The 17,153-nt window shown below is 42.6% G+C and overlaps 1 protein-coding gene across 1 annotated transcript in view; it reads right to left on the bottom strand.

Annotated features, from left to right (window-relative positions):
• GCC2 (GRIP and coiled-coil domain containing 2) overlaps positions 1-6,159 on the bottom strand; it is a 42,506-nt gene extending 36,347 nt beyond the window's left edge. Inside the window, exons 1-5 of the mRNA XM_032771974.2 lie at positions 6,074-6,159; positions 2,727-2,789; positions 1,916-2,000; positions 1,017-1,081; positions 29-133 (exon numbers count right to left, since the gene is read on the bottom strand). Of these exons, the coding sequence (XP_032627865.1) occupies positions 29-133; positions 1,017-1,081; positions 1,916-2,000; positions 2,727-2,789; positions 6,074-6,079 (324 nt within the window). The 5' untranslated portion in view covers positions 6,080-6,159. The remainder of the gene's footprint in view (positions 1-28; positions 134-1,016; positions 1,082-1,915; positions 2,001-2,726; positions 2,790-6,073) is intronic.
• Positions 6,160-17,153: the final 10,994 nt, after the last annotated feature.

Here is a 17,153-nt window from a genome sequence, read left to right as displayed (position 1 = left end):
AGAAACATGTTATTGCTCATTTCACTACCTCTGCTTCTTGTTTCCTTTTAGCATTTTCTTTCTTGAGGGCTACGCACTGCTGTTGGATCTCTGCTTTTTCCAGAAGAACAGCATCCAGTCTTTCTGAGAGTGCCTAATTAGGAGAGAGAGCAAGAAGACTGTTAGGAAAAAAAATGTGAAAACGCAGAGTCTCAGCAACTTTTGTGAGGCAATGCTACAGAGCTCAGATATTGGCTGTGATATTTGCTGCACATTGTGCAACAGAAAACCAAGCCCATTACAATAATTACCTTCAGTCCATAGAGAGAAGACAGAGTATAGTGACAGCTATACTGCTAACAAAACACCTCTCACAGTTAATCTACTGAGCAGAATGAACTTGCTGCATTGGAAAACTGGTTTCCTATTTTATTATTTATACTTCCAGAAAAAAAGCTGTGTGTAAATAATTGTTTTAACCATTAAACTAATATTTAAACAATCTGAATCTTGTTTCAGTAGTTCACAGGTTCCTACACTAACTTTTCATCTGAGTAGCTACATAAGTTACTACACTTTCAGCAAGATAGATGCTTTCACTACTAAACTCAAAGAGCCAGTTCAAATCTAAAAATAGTTGAAAAGTGTATTTATTGTGATAAATTCACAAAATAAAAAGCACTTTTTAACTGTTGGACTGAGTAAAACTGCTGCCCCATTTCTTTATGGTGGCAGTGCAAATGTTCATCATGAGCTGAACTACTCTCCTATAGAAGAAGGAACTTCTTTTCTTAAGTTAACATTTTACTAGTAATTTATCATAAAACTGACACAAAAATTAAATATTTCCATATATGAAGTAAGACTCCCAAGACACTTGGTGGAGAACGATAAAGAAAGTGTCTTAAGTCCATGAGAAGGACTGGCCCCAGATAGTCTGAGTAAAATAGTTTGCTATTCAGTAAACACCACCAGCGGAAAGATTTCCAGGGGTCTTTTACTATGTATAGTACTTCAAAAAAATGATCTAGTCCCACCTGAATAATATCATCAGCTCCTCCAGCAGCTGGTTTTGATTTGAGTTCAATCTCTTTTTCCAATTCTAAAACAAAAAAAATGTATATAAAAAAATTCACCATAAGGCTGTTTCACATTTCAAATAGCAGCTTCTCACTTAGAAGAGAATCAGTCACTTTTTGAGATCATAAATATAATTAATGTATTACAATAGTATAGTAATGACATCAGATTTTAAAAATTTCAAAACACCAGCTCAGTGTAAGTAAAGAATTTCCTGGCATATTAGTATTCAAAAATCACATAGTCATCAAAATGTACATTAGGCTGAAACTTGGTATATAAAAATGTAGTATTTGCCTTAAATAGATGGGTTAAAAGTTGTGAAGCACTACATCAGTGAAAGGAAAAAGCAAAATATTTAGTTCTATCTCCACCTGTGACAGGGTGTACAAGACCCTCTGAGGCCCCCTGCTGGAGGCCTTGTGGCCCTGTCACACCCTGCCCCAGAAAAGGGCAATGGAAAAAGTCATCCAAGCTGTCTAGAGTGGCTGTGGGGGACATAGCCAATCAAATTGGCTGCTCCCTGCAGCCCCTGTCAGGACCCAGCAGACTAGTATAAGAAGAGCTGCAGGGCCAGCATGAGATCAACTCCTTGCTGGAACTGGAGGAGTGTGGATAGCTGAGGGAATGACAGGACCTCGGCCAGAGCAGAGCTGGCAGAAATGAGGGTGGGGGAAAGAGCAAGGAGCTCTGGGCTGGCTGTTGGGACTCCATCAGGACAAGGTCCTGAGAAAAGGGTGAAGAAGGTGCAGGGCTCCGGGGAAGTGGCCCAGGGTGGTCCCTTCCCCCCACACCCACATTTTAAGTAATACAAAAATCTTGGAACAGCCAAATAAATCCCTTTTCTTTGTGGTACCTGTGCATCTTGACTTCACTTTCTGCATAAGCATCATTTGCTTCTTCGCAAATTTGATGAGATCTTCCTTGGACAGCGTATCCAGCTGTAAAATGTGATAGGGAAAGCATGTTTTGTAATCTATGCCTGATGACTAGAACACTGAAAACAAGGAATATTAAATGTCTGACTTTCAAGATATTAAAATTTAGGGAATGAAACACGTCATATCATATGTCAGTAAACACAATTTAAATGTATAGTGCCATATAAGTGACCCACTAATTCTACATTAACTTTTACAAGTTTACTCCACAGGGCCTAAGTAGGCAATATCAATGTGAAAGAAAGTAAGACTCAGTTGTGAAGGGTTAGCATTCAGAGATGGATTAAAAATCTTCAAACAAGTAAAAAAAATATAAGGTCTGCCAAACTGAAAAAGCTAAGGAGGCATTTGAGAATAATGTAAATTGCTGAATGTTTTTAACATGGCATGCTGTCTTAACATCATTGTATAAGTGGGAAGGAAATTTAAATGAAGGAATCTATGCACTAAAGAAATGAAAAGTCCACTGTTTGAACTGGATGCTGCTAAGTGTTTTCTAAAGGGTCAGTACATTTGCTTCCAGTAATAACTGCCAATATCATTAACAAGATTTTTTTTCAGCATTCTCCAAAGTTTAACAGGGCTCTCTAGGTTTAACAACCACAATTTAATTTTGGCAAATAGAGGAGTCAATGTTTACCTTTTAAAATTAATCTCTCTTGACTATTCCCCCAGCAGCAGCTAGTAAATCTGTCCAAATCAGTTACATTTGTAAAGAAAGTTTACCTTCGATTTACCACTTCCTGGTGTGGCATAGGAAGCCACCATATCTTGTCCAGCATCTTGCACCTGAAAAACAAAACAAAGCACAGCATGTCAAAACTGAACTCTTCGTTAGATTACTAATAGAACTGGTTAAGAGCCTGTTGTACCCTGACAGTAGTTAACAGCTCTAGCAGAACTTGGAACTCAAGAAAATTAAGATTTAAAAAGAAGAAGAATGGAAGAAATGAGTTCAGACATCCATCACAGATAGCTGGATCAGGATAGACGCATCACAGCATGATGTCGTGAGACAAAATATATTTATAGAAATCTGTCTTTTAGATATGGAATTTCTATCCAAAGAGCTGATACACAAAGGCTGGCCAAAATCTACTTATTTTGTTTATAACTGGTCCGGAAAGTATGGCTTGATAACCTAGCAAAAGACCTGCCTTAAAGATGTGCTAGTGGAATGCTAGTGGAAGAGCATTTAAATGAACAGTGATTTTATGGTAGGATCTCCCAAACTACATTCAAAGAGATTTACATCATCATCTTGGTCAGGGTTTGGAAGGTGATTTAATGTCCATGTATATTTGGGAAGATATAATTATAGTAATGTAGGGCTGGAAGGAACCTTAGAAAGTTATCAAGCACAGCCCCTGGGGCTAAGCAGACCTAGACCACCTCTGACAGGTATTTGTGCAACCTTTTCTTTAAAGCCTCCAATGAAGGGGGATTCCACAACCTCCCTGGGAAGCCTATTCCAGAACTTAACTAACCTTATCGTTAGAAAAATTTTGCCCAATATCTAACCTAAATCTCCCTTGCTGCAGATTAAGCCCATTACTTCTTGTCCTATTGTCAGTAGAGACAGATCAATTAGTCACTGTCCTCTTTATAACAGCCCTTAACGTATTTGAAGACTTATCTGTCTTCTCTTCCCAGTTTTTCAGCCTCTTCTCATAGGTCGGATTTTCTAAACCTTTAATCATTTTTGTTGCTCTCCTCTGAACTCTCTCCAATTTGTCTATCTTTTCTAAAGTGTTTTGACCAGAACTGGCCATCGTACTCCAGCTGAGACCTCCAAAAATTGCTGAGTAGAGCAGGACAATTACCTCCCATGTCTTGCATGAAACACTTCTGTTAATGTACATCAGAATAATATTAACCTTTTTTTGCAATTGCATCATATTGTTTACTCATGTTCAATTTGTGGTCCACTATAATGCCCCAATCCTTTTCAACAGTACCATCTAGCCAGTTTTTCCCCCATTTTGTAGCTGTGCATTTGATTTTTCCACCCTAAGTGACTTTGCAGTTGTCTTCATTGAATTTCCTCTTGTTCATTTCACACCAATTCTCCAGTTTAAGGTCATTTTGAATGCTATACCTGTCTTCCAAAGTTCTTGCAATCCCTCCCAGCATGGTATTATCAACAAATTTTAAAAGCATACTCACCACTCCATTACACAAGTCATTAATATTTAACTGAACCAGCCCCAGGACTGACCCCCACTAGATGTGCCCTCCCAGTTTGACAGCAAACATTGAAAATCACTTTTCAAGAACAGTCTTTCACTTTATAGTAATTTCATCTAAACCACATTTCTCTAAGTGGAGGACCTACACTTTCCTTCATCTTTCTCTTGCGCCTAATGTATTTAAAGAACCTCTTCTTAATGCCTTTTATGTCCCTTGCTAGGCATAACTCATTTTGTGCCTTAGCCTTTCCGTACATGCTTGTGCTCTTCTGTACTCTTCCTTAGCAGTTTGTCTGTTTCCACTTTTTGTTGGATTCCTTTTTGATTTTTGGGTCATTGGAGAGCTCTGAACATGAAGAGACACTGCAAGTATAAGCTCAAAGTTCAAGCAAGGGCATATGAAAAAAAGGATTGGGACTCCACACAGAGACCTTACAGCAACTCTGAACAGTCAGGATAAGAGACAGCGTAAGCTGTGTAGCAACACAAGACTTTTCTGCCATGCTGTAGGTAGTATTTCCATACTATAAAAATTATATGCCTGATTCACCCTTCTTTTCACACTAACAGAGTAGATTAACTTACTTTCATGTTTATTTCACATGAGTAAAATTTTGATAGTCTATTTTAATAATTTGCAATTAAATCAGCTTCTAGTTAGGCAGCTACAATGCAAACAGATTACAGAGAAGTACCAATCCTAAACTAAAGTTTTGTAGAAAATATACCAATTCGAGACATCTTTAAACCAATCATACCAAACTATGCCATGTTCTGAGATGTGATCACATAACTTAACAGTGATGTATCAGGAAAGTCCAGGGAATCACACTGGATTTTTCAGTTTATTCCACACGCAAATACAAATGACTTGAAACTTCCTTTGGAAGTATCTCTGTTTCTCTTTGTAACTGCAAAAAAGTTACATGAAATATACATGCCCCCGTGCTTGTGTGTGATAGAAATTACTTGCCACTATATTTATGCAGTCACTGGTTACTTCATTTGACCTGCAGAACTGAAGAACTCTATTAATTTAGCATACTTCTAAAATATTGTCAAGGTCCTATAGAGCTCCTGAGTACTCTTATTAGACTTTATAAAACTTCTAAGTCAGTATTGATCTAGTCACCCCAGCTGTGGTCAGTATGGAATTTTATTCCCACGGTGACACTGACTAACTGAGCCAGTGCATAACAGTGTTTTCACTTCCCTCTGAAGCATGCGATTGGCTTTGCTCCCACAAGGAAGATACCAGACTGGAGAAGTGCATGTGGGCTGGTTTATTGGGGCAATCACCATCACTTTGCTGTTACCATAAAAACAGTCACAAGCAGTGTGAAGTGCGAGGATGCAGACACTTCTGCCAACCCAGAAACACCTCTGATGGGCAGTTTTCCAGCGACCCTTCTCTGCTAGTGGTGGCTTCCCAAGGCTCCAGGCAGAAATGAGGCTGGACTCTCGTTTTATAAACAGAATAAATGTAAAGCCAGGGGTGACACTGAGACTACCGGGTTCATGTGCAGCGCTTCCCTGTAGCCGCTCACAGCAGCCAGGGGCGGGACGCGCACAGTGGGGTCCCCCGGGAAGGCCAGGAGAGGGGTAGGGGGAGCGGTTGCACGTGGGGGGGAGGGGTCACCCGCGCTCTCCTCCGCCCCGCCTGGAGGAGGGGGGCCGGCGGCGAGCGGGGGGAGGGGCGCGCGCGCCCAAGGTCACACCCAGCGAGATGCTGCCGCGGCCCCGGTCCCGCCGCGCGCGGGGAGGGGGCGCCCGCCAGTGACGGGTTAATTCCCCCTCCCCGGCCCCGCTCAGGGAGAGCAGCGGCCGCCGGCCCCACCCCAGCGCATCAGCCCGGCGGCAGCGGCGCTTCTCCCCTCCCGGTACCTCCATGGCGGGACCGCTCCCGGCGCGGCGGTCGGGGGAGTTTCAGTGCCGCCGCACCCTGCTCCCCGCTTCCGCCTGCGTCACCCCCGCGCGCCTCCACGTCAGCACTCACGTCAGGCCAGAGGTCGCTGTTTCGGCGCTCCCGGCTGTTTCTATGGTAACCAGAAACCATGGGGAGTGGGTAGCCGGGGCCCGCCCATTTCCTGAACCCAGGCCCCACCCCCACGGGGATGCCGCCGGGACGTGCCCGGCCACACCCACAAGGCCGAGGGCAGCGGCGGCTCCGGGCTGCTTCGTTCATGCGGTAACTCTGCATCGCCCATCGAGCCCTCGCGCACCGCGTCTGAGCCCTGCGGGGCGAACCCCAGGCGGGTTAGCGGGGCTCGCTTCCCTCTGAGTCAAGGGGAGGATGGTCGCGCACAGGGGCTCCACCTGCAGGACCCTAGAACCTGGGCTGAAGCCTGAGCGTCTGCACAGCAATTAAACAGCCCCAGCTCCCTGAGCCCGCTGGCGGGGCCAGCCAGGGGTTGTTAAGTGCGGTGTAGCCAGCCCCCTGTGTGCATAACTCTAGCTTTGTGCCTTCCATTGATTTTCTGTGTTCACTTGTGGATTCAGGCAGTGGTTTATAGTTAGGATCCATGAAACTGGGTTAATCACTCTGAAAGGCAGGGTGGGGCAGCAGATAAGATTTATGGTATGTCATATTAGTGACCAGGTTCTGGGGCTGGAGTGACCTGGCATGAGTTCTGTACTAATTTATTTAAATAATGGGGGAGGGAGTGTTTAGCAGTGATTCCCTGTTTTCTAAGTTGGGGGTCATGAGTGTAGTCAATCATAAGAGTGCTGAATTGCATGAGAATTTAAACAGCCTGTGTAGCAAGAGGCAAGACTTGAACTCTGGGATGCCTTTTTCCAAAGACAAGGAACTTTCTCCGGAGATTTATGGCCAAATGATAATTGAGGGGGTTTGCTTTGGCATTTTCATTAGGACTAAAATTTTATTATATGGTTTAGAGGAAAACATTGTAAATGTAGAACTGATATTCTAGGAATCAGCACATGATGAACAATAATGTTCCCCAGGGTCAGATCTCACAGTGTTTTAGATTTCTTGCAAATGGAGTAACAAGAAAAGTGAGACAATCCAGTGAAAAAGTTACCACAAGGGGTGATAGTTGAACTCTTATTCTTTCTGTATCAATTCATCTTTCATCATCATGACAAAAAATTCAAAATAATTGTTTTGTTATTGCCATTTTACCAAGTTTTTTTTTTTTTTTTTTTTTACAAAATAAAGGTTTAAAACTGCACTCTGTAACATAACCTTAACCAGTGCACCATAATACACTACCCTCAACCCAAAGTGGATCTCCTAATTATGTCAAAGATGGTACAAAGATGGTAGACTCTGCCCTTTAGCATGGGCATAGTTTGGGGGGCCAGGAAGGGCATTGCCAACCCCAAACTGCAAGCCTCGAACAGGTGTGGAATTTGCTCTCCACTCACAGCCTCATTGGCCTGACTGGAGCTGCCCTCTGACAGACAGAAGTCAAATTTTGCCTATGCCTTTATGTAATAACCAAATATTTAATGCCAGATTTTCTGATACGTTAAGGCCGTTTTGTGCTGCTCTGGCAGTGAAAAGCAGCCATAAAAGAGGTTTGAACAATTGTTTCAGAATTTCCTTATTTTAGGGAAACATAATGGTGACATAGAGCCACTGAAATAACTCCTGAGCTTTATACTCACCGCAAAATGAACATGGCAGAGGAAAAAAGTATATGGCCCAGTCTTCTTTACACCTCAGTGATCCCCTAGCTACCAGACTGGCTCAGTAGCGACAAGAGCAGTTAGAATAAAACACAGAACCATGGAGGTTTGGGGCAACATAAATATAGAATCATAGAATATCAGGGTTGGAAGGGACCTCAGGAGGTCATCTAGTCCAACCCCCTGCTCAAAGCAGGACCAATTCCCAACTAAATCATCCCAGACAGGGCTTTGTCAAGCCTGATCTTAAAAACCTCTAAGGAAGGAGATTTCCCGTCTCCCTAGATAACCCATTCCAGTGCTTCACCACCCTAGTGAAAAGTTTTCCTAATATCCAACCTAAACCTCTTCCCACTGCAACCTGAGACCATTACTCCTTGTTCTGTCATCTGGTATCACTGCAACAGTCTAGATCCATCTTCTTTGGAAGTTGAAAGCAGCTATCAAATCCCCCTCATTCTTCTCTTCTGCAACTAAACAATCCCGTTCCTTCCAGCCTCTCATCAAGTCATGTGCTCCAGCCCCCTAATCATTTTGTTGCCTCTGCTGGACTGTTTCCAATTTTTCCACATCCTTCTTGTAGCGTGGGGCCAAAAATGGACACAGTACTCCAGATGAGGCCTCATCAATGTCAATAGAGGGGAATGATCACTTCCCTTGATCTGCTGGCAATGCCCCTACTTCTACAGCCCAAAATGCCTAGCCTTCTTGGCACAAGGGCTCACAGTCAACTCATGTTGTAGCTTCTCGTCCACTGTAACTCCTAAGTCCTTTTCTGCAGAACTGCTGCCTAGCCATTCAGTCCCTAGTCTGTAACAGTGCATGGGATTCTTCCGTCCTAAGTGCAGGACTCTGCACTTGTCCTTGTTGAGCCTCATCAGGTTTCTTTTGGCCCAATCCTTTAATTTGTCTAGGTCCCTCTGTATTCTAGCCCTACCCTCCAGCATATCTGTCACTCCTCCCAGTTTAATGTCATCTGCAAACTTGCTGAGAATGACATCCATGCCATTCTCCAGACCATTAATGAAGATATTGAACAAAACCGGCCCCAGGACTGACCCTTGGGGCACTCCGCTTGATACCGACTGCCAGCTAGATATGGAGCCATTGATGACTACTCATTGAGCCTGATGATCTAGCCACCTTTCTATCCACCTACACCAAGGGGAGAGTTTTTTCTGTTGTCATAGATAATCCATCTATCCGACAGGCAGTAGCTAGGTCCGCATTGACCTAGCACTGACTACACTGGGGGTTTAGTTGGTTTAACTGAGTTTCTTAGGGTGTGGATTTTTCACATGCCCGAGTGATGAAATTATACCTACCAAATTTCCTAGTGTAGATCAGGCTTTACGGAGAGAATGAGGATAACAGGAATTACATATTCAGTTCTTTGGAAAACCAGGTGAGTACCAAAATATGAATTTAGGATCCTATTTTTGAATATCTCAAATGAGGCACAGAGAGAATAAGTGATTTGTTGGAAGTCATACAGATTTTCTGTATCAGAACCAGTGACAGAGGCTGGTCATTGTGGCTCTCAATCCTGTGCTTCAGTTAAGGGACATCCTTTCACTCCCAGGGAAGACCCCCCACATACGTTTAAAATGTTTGTGTTTTGATTCCAGCTCTGTCTGCACTTTCAACATGATGATAGTGCTTGATATGTTTGACATTTCACTATAAATAGTTAATTTTTTATGAGAAATTGTTTGGGAGAAACATTTTAGTGATATTCTATTTACAATTCACAGGATTAAAACTGAATATCAGTGAATTAATTAAAGGAGAATGGTTATTAATGAAAAAATGTTATGTTAGTCAAAACATTCTGCTGTCTTCAGGGAGCAATAATTTGCATTTTTCCAACTCTGCCTATTGTCACTGATATTTTTTAAATTTAAATAGCAAGCACTGAAAGAAGATAGAATTGTTATTCATGCAAAGCACAAAAGTTGATTTTCATAACTTTTTATTTCAATGCATTCACTATATATAGATTCAAACCCCCTTAGTTTCTTCTGCGTTGAGTCCTTTATTAATTCATTATTGTAAGCACTTATTTTAGTTCAGTCAAATTTTGCTTCGATGTAATAGTAGAAATAATTTTCCATTGCATACTGGAAAATGCCTTCTAGTAAATAGGGAGAAAAGATCATGGTGACCCCTATAGAAATATACAAGATTCCTAAAACATAAAGTAAGTGTAATTTTAAAGTAAATACTGTACTTATCAAAGACAGGAAATGCGTAATAGAATATTCTTTAATCAAAGCCAACTCTAGTGTCATGAATAATATAGAGACAAATTCTGTGCAATGAAACCCCATTTGTACTCAGAGGGCAGAATTTGACAGATAATATCACATGCTGGTTTTGATCTGTACTAAGAATACCTCTGTTAGGTTTTTTTCTTGTCTTGTTCTTGCAATATAATATATTGTCTCTAATCTTGCAAATATGTATGATGTGCTCATTTAAGCTACTCACATGGTTACAGTTATTTGAGTGGGACTCCTTGTGTGCTTAAAGTTAAGCACATCCGTAAGTGTTTGAAGATCAGGCTCTTAGTATGAAAGGAGACTCAAAGAGCTTGGGTTGTTTAGCCTAACCACACAAAGGCTGAAGGGAAGATATGATTGCTCTCTATAAATATACCAGAGGGACAGGACCGGCGCTAGAGTTTTTCGCGCCTTAGGTGCACAGCCATTTCGCCGCCCCGCATGCCGCTCCCGCGGTTCCAGTGGAGCTGCTGCAGCCATTTCTGCGGAGGGTCTGTTGGTCTGCAGCTCCGGTGGAGCTGCCACAGCCGTGCCTGCGGGAGGTCCACCGGACCCGCGCAGGACCAGCGGACCGTCCGCAGGCATGTCTGTGGCAGCTCCACCGGAGCTGCGGACCAACGGACCCTCCACAGCCAAGACTGCCGCAGGTCCACCAGAACTGCCTGCCGACCGCCCCGGCAAAATGCCACCCCCGAAAATCCTGGAGCCCTAGGCGATTGCCTAGTTCGCCTCAATGGAAGCGCCGGCCCTGCAGAGGGAATACCAGGGAGGGAGAGGAATTATTTAAGTTAAGTGCTAATGTTGACACGAGAACACTTAGATATAAACTGGCCAACAAGTTTAGGCTTGAAATTAGATGAAGGTTTCTAACCATCAGAGGAGTGAAGTTCTGGAAGAGCCTTCCTAGAGGAGCAGTGGGGGCAAAAAACTTAACTGGTTTCGAGTTTGAGCTTGATACGTTTATGGAGGGGATGGTCTGATGAGATCGCCTACAATGGCATGTAGCTGATCTGTGATTGCTAACAGGAAATATTCCCAACAGCCCATGATGGGAAACTAGATTGCAAGGGCTCTGAGTTACTACAGAGAATTCTTTTGCAGGTGTCTGGTTGGTTGGACTTGCCAAACTGATCACCGTATTTGGGGTCAAGAAGGAATTTCTCCCAGGTCAGACTGGCAGAGACCCTGGGTTTTTTTTTTTTGGTTTTTTTTTTTTGCCTTCCTCTGCAATGTGAGGCATGGGTCACTTTCAGGTTTAAACTAGTGTAAATGGTGGAGTCTCTGTAACTTGAAGTCTTTAAACCATGATTTGAGGACTTCAGTAACTCACCCAGAGGTTAGGGGTCTATTACAGGAGTTGGTAGGTGAGGTTCTGTGGCCTGCAATGTGCAGGAGGTCAGACTAAATCATCACGATGGTCCCTTCTGGTCTTAAAGTCTATGAATATATATTATTCAGCATATGTGGCAGAGACATAGGGTATGTCTACACTGTAGTTAAAAACCCATAGCTGGCCCATGGCAGCTAACTGGGCTTGTGGGACTCGGGATAAGGGCTGTTTAATTGCAATGTAGATGTTTAGATGAGGGCTGGAGCTCGGGCTCTAGCACTCAGAGTTGAGAGTGTTCCACAGCTTCAGCTGCAGCCTGAGCCCAAATGTCTACACTGCAGTTAAGCAGCCTCTTAGTTCGAGCCCCGCAATCCCAAGTCAGCTGGCATGGGACAGATGCAGGTGTCTAATTGCAGTGTAGACATACGCATAATAGGGTCAATTTCAGACTAAGGTGAAATCCTAGCCCTACTGAAGTCAATGACAAAAATTGACTTCAATAGTGCTAGGATTTCACCCCTGGTATTAAGTGGCTGCAACTCCACTTATTTAAGAGGACCTGGAGTAACTTACCCCAATTTTGAATTTGGGCCACATACTGTATTCTTTCATGTATATTGTGTTTTCCTGGTATGTATAGTAACATTTTATAAACAGTGGTTCTCAAACTTTTTTTCCCCGGACCACTTGAAAATTGCTGAGGGTCTCTGCAGACCACTTAATGATCTTTCCAAATGTTGTTTGTACTGTTAGCTAACTACTGTTAAGCGCTTTGGATAAAAGCACTATATAAAAAACCCTTAATAATAATTAGTTTTTTGTTCTACCAATAAAAGCACACAACTCATATTTTAATATCAGTAGTCTTACCTTTCTAATGTGATGGATGTGCCCTCTCTCCCCTGCCATGGCAGCCTCTGAACGGGGCTGGGAAGGAGAGGGATCTCTCCCTTGCCACAGCAGCCACAGAGCTGAGGCTGGGACGGAGGCCTGTTTCTCCCCAGCAGCCGCAGCCGTTGGGGAAAGTCAGCTCTTTCTCTGGCCACTGCAGCCCTGCACTTCCCAAATTCCCCCCACCCCCTCTTCTCATCCCACTTCCCCCTCCCACCTCTCCCTATTTCTCCTGAGGCCACCACTTCACCTTACATATGTGTCTTCTCCAGGGTCCAGGCACCTAATGAGTGGAGCCACACCTGCGCGACTTCACTAATTAGGCGGATGGCCCTTCATTCTCTTGTGTGTGTGGTTGTCCAGGCATACACCTTAGAGGGAACTATCTGCGGACTACCTGAATGGAACTTGCGGACCACTGGTGGTCTGCAGACCACAGTTGATAACCTCTGTTATAAACTCATTTTTCATTTCACCATTGTGACCCTACAATGACAGAACACACATTGCATTAACAACACAGAAGGTTTTCTCTAATTAAATTCAGGCATTGCTAAATAATTATCATCAGTGAAAAAAAAATTACCTCATCTATTGTGAATATTAAACCAGAATTTTAACATTAAACCTGTAGCTCTCAGTTTTTCTGAAGCAACATAATATCAAACATGCCAAACAATATTCAGTTTTTCCAACTCTGGTAATGTGTGCAAAACTAACTTTCTCAAGTTCACAATATGTTTTGAAAATTTACTGAATTTTGAAAATCAAAGACCATTGGGCATTAGGCACTTATATAGCTTTGAGAATCTGGGCCAAAGTTCTTTGTCCGTGAATTTAATTTGAGCTCTTGCTCTGTAGAAACTACATCCTGTTTCATTCAGTTTCTGCAAAGACTGATTTTATATGAAAAACAACAACACATTTTCACATTCCAACAGCAGATTGTGAAATGCTTATTCATATTGATCATTCGTTGTGACCATTTTTGTATAATATAGCTGCCCACTTCTCTTTTGGCTGCTAACTATGGCCTTGATCCTGTGAAGACTTTTGTTGGCATCCTTTCGTCTATGAGAGGTGGTGGGAATTGCAGCCTGTGATGTAGATGGTTTGCAATGTCTCACGTGACTGAATAGTGCAATCTGAGATTTGCATGATATTTGGCAGTCGGTAGTTTGAAGGGGAAGATATCTACACTTAAGCACCCACTGTTGCTTCCAGTAGTAGAACTGCATAGATTGTTGCAATAGTATCTACTGTCTAAAAAGACAAGTCCTCTCTATGTGTTTGCAAGAACAAATGCCTGAGACATAGGAGTGTGATACTGCCCACTACTGGGTGTTGGCCAAAGCAATTTAGTTGTACTGTGCAGAAGAAAAGTTTAAAATAAATAATCCAATCCAATCTGGGTTGAATTGGAACTGGAGATTTTAAGAGAAAAGGTATCATGTCCTATTACTGATCCTTATTTTACAGTCCCCTTCAAAAAATCTACTTTAACTTAAAACAAAGAAACTGACATTTTGTATGAGCAGGAAGGGTACAGTCTAGGTGACACTTATTTTCCTACTATTAATTGTATATAAGAGTACTTATGTCATTACATGAAAGTAATAACTTATGATATAGATTTATGATACACCAAGCACTGACCTAAGGACCTGATTTCAAAATATCCTCTAAATTTAAGTGCCTGAGTGTCTGGGTGCCCACTTTGAGACACCTGGATATCCTGAAATTAGTGGACATGTTTAAGAATTTTGGTCTAAATGCATGAAGTTTTCCTTGCACTTATATAATGACTTATGTAACTGTCAAAAATCATCCGATTCCTTTACAACTTGATGAAGAGAAAAGAAGGATAAAAAACCCTAGTGTCTGTCTCTGACCTTGTTCCTAACTGCCTAAATAATAACTTTCAATCCAAGCATGAGGCAGATCACACACTGTGAAATCAGTGGAATGAAACTAATGTTTGCTCTCATATTGAATGCTAGTTAAGGAGATAGGAAAAAAGAGAGCCTCTGACAGCCTCTTTGCTCCATTTATGGTTCTCAGAGCTCCATTCAAGTAACAGAGGAGTCCCAGTCATCATCTTCTGAAGTCTTTTTCAAATGTCTTGTTCAATGTAAGAGTTCTATATACAACATACCTGACAGAAAACCACAAGAGTAAGGAAATTTAGGCATCTAACAGAACATACACTCCTCTACTCAGAGAGGGACACTGAAGTGCTCGCACAGACACCAGACAAAGCACAGCACCCTTAACTCAGCCCAGTGGGGATGATAGAGTTCCAGCTTCTTCTTTAGCAAATGCTCCACCATGACAAACAGACCAGACTTCCTCAGAATTTCCCATTCTGCACAGCTCTGGAAGAATTACACTCGTATTTGGGGAAAGGAATTCTGGAAGAGTTGTCCCTTTCCTGTCTTTTTGCCCTCACCTGCTGTGCGACAGGTAGAGATAAGTAAATCATAAGGCCTGGCTTTGAAGTTTCACATTCAATCCCACTTGTTACAAGTCTCTGTCGGCAGAGGAATTCTTTTTGTGCCATACAATTCAGGCCATCTCACCCTCTCTGGAGTCAAGTCTTTCAGTTTTTCCATGGCACTTGGGTACCTCAAAGGTGGACAGTAGACTCAAGAATATCAAGCAATATTTAAAAGAAATGTAAGAATCTTATTTAGTAGCTTAAACAGATTCTTTCTACAGCAGCACTCAGAAATTGAAGCCATGTCACCGTGACTTAGACTCATAGACTCACAGACTTTAAGGTCAGAAGGGACCATTATGATCATCTAGTCTGACCTCCTGCACAATGGAGGCCACAGAATCTCACCCACCCACTCCCTTCTTAGGGGTCTGAGCTCCTCAGACTGAATAACCTAAGCACAGTAGTGCGTGGTCAGCCCTTGTATGGGAGGCGTCTCAGGAAAACCAGGGAAAAGTAGCTAGTACCCGGTGTTTGACTCAGTGCAGAATCTAGAGGAAAGGTATTAGGGTGATCTTGTGGTGCTGAAGTTATTGACTTTAGGATGAGATGCAAAACTGAAGCTTTAGCCACCTGTCAAAGAGACTTGAAATGTTAATTTAAAGCATATGGAAAACAGTGTAGAACTTAGAAACTTTAGAAACACTGTGCTGGCCCTTTCATTAAAGCAAGCCATAAAGTATGCCATTTCTATTTCCCATGCAAAGCTGATCTTAAAGTATGGCTCTGCTCTGGAGAGTGACTCTGTAATCATGAAGATCAGTGTTTATTGTAGCTCAGTTACTCCAAACAAAGGTGTCCTTCTTACAAGAAGTTTTTTCCCTGACCTACAGCCCCACATACATTACTTATACTTGTAAGAAAAAAAGCTAGTTTCTTTCTATCACATGCATTCTCACCAGTAAAAGATTCTGATGGTTAAATGACTCTTTCAGTAACACCTACACAGCTCATTGTCACCCATGGGTTCATACAAGTGTAACTGATTGGAATTTAGTAAATGCTATTATTCATATACAAGAAGGGACAGAATCCACAGTTTCAACTCATTTGGATGTGTTGGCTCCTCAATAGTAAAGGGAGTAAATAAGCAGTAACCCCCCCAAACTCTTGTTTTGTCACTAAGGTCAGCAAACCTGGCTTGGAATATACTCAGGAAAGGGATCTGTTGAATAAGATGTTAGCGTTTTTACATAGTCCCTTTGCAGAGTAGAACTACACTTTCCCATTTCTCTGAGGTGTGCAGTCATATGATTTTTATGAACATCTCAGGTGCTGGAAGCACTTGGCTGTCTTGTGCCTCTCAGTAGCGCTGGTGTCTGTTGGTCTTTCTCCAGGCATGCGATCTGTATTACTCCTTTTACCTACTGTTCATGACAACTGAATGCTAGTGTAGTGCATATCTGATCAATTCATAGATTTTAATGCCAAAGGAGGCCATTAGATCATCTAGTCTCGCCTGTGTAACACAAGCCATAAAATGTCACTCTGTTATCCCTGTATTGAGCCCAATATCTTGTGTTTGACTAAAGGACAGCTACTTGCTGGTTGCTCTCAGTCAACAGTACATTTAAGTAATATAGCAGGAGCATTAGACATTACTCTTTTTGGTTGTGTAAGCTGGTGAAGTGATTCAGGAGAATGACAGACAGTCACAGCCAGCAAGGGCTTTTCCCTGAGGGATAATAACTATAGCAAGGAAGCAAAATAAAAAAAGGTACCAATTAACATAGTCAGAAAAGGAAACAAAATTCCTCAGGCTGCTGCTCAGTCCAGTCCTCTGACCCTGGGGCACAGCCTGACCTCCACTGCAGGCAGTCCTGTCTCCTGAGACATACTGTACCATATATAGGCAAGGCCCTCCATGGACACATAGAGCCATTCAATATGTGCATCTACACATGTGCTGTAGCTGCATCCCTTCATTTGTCTTTAAATATGTATTTCTCCACATGTGACATAGGGATGTGAGGTTGCCTTTTGGATGTATCTCGCTGTATCTCCATTTGCTGTGGACATTTGTTCTGACTGAGCAGCAGGTATAAACTTGCGAGGGTACTGATCCAGGTATCCTGGATGAGCCCCCAAAAATGTAACCCTTCTGCCCCTCTGAGCTGGCAGCAACAAGGGCCTGGTTCAGTATCCATGGGTTCCGTTTCAGTAACACAATGCATAACCGGCTCGAGCCCCCACCCAGTGACCTGGGACACTTACATACCACACCCCCCTGGAGGTTTATGGTTTGTGTTATAACCCTGTTTGTGGTGTTTATCCTGGTGCCCACAGCAGAAAGCAAGCTGTTGGCCCAGT

The sequence above is a fragment of the Chelonoidis abingdonii genome, chromosome 1, assembly GCF_003597395.2.
Source record: "Chelonoidis abingdonii isolate Lonesome George chromosome 1, CheloAbing_2.0, whole genome shotgun sequence".
NCBI lineage: Eukaryota > Metazoa > Chordata > Testudines > Testudinidae > Chelonoidis > Chelonoidis abingdonii.
Note: the sequence above shows the minus strand (reverse complement) of the source record. Positions and strands in the feature narration are given on the sequence as shown.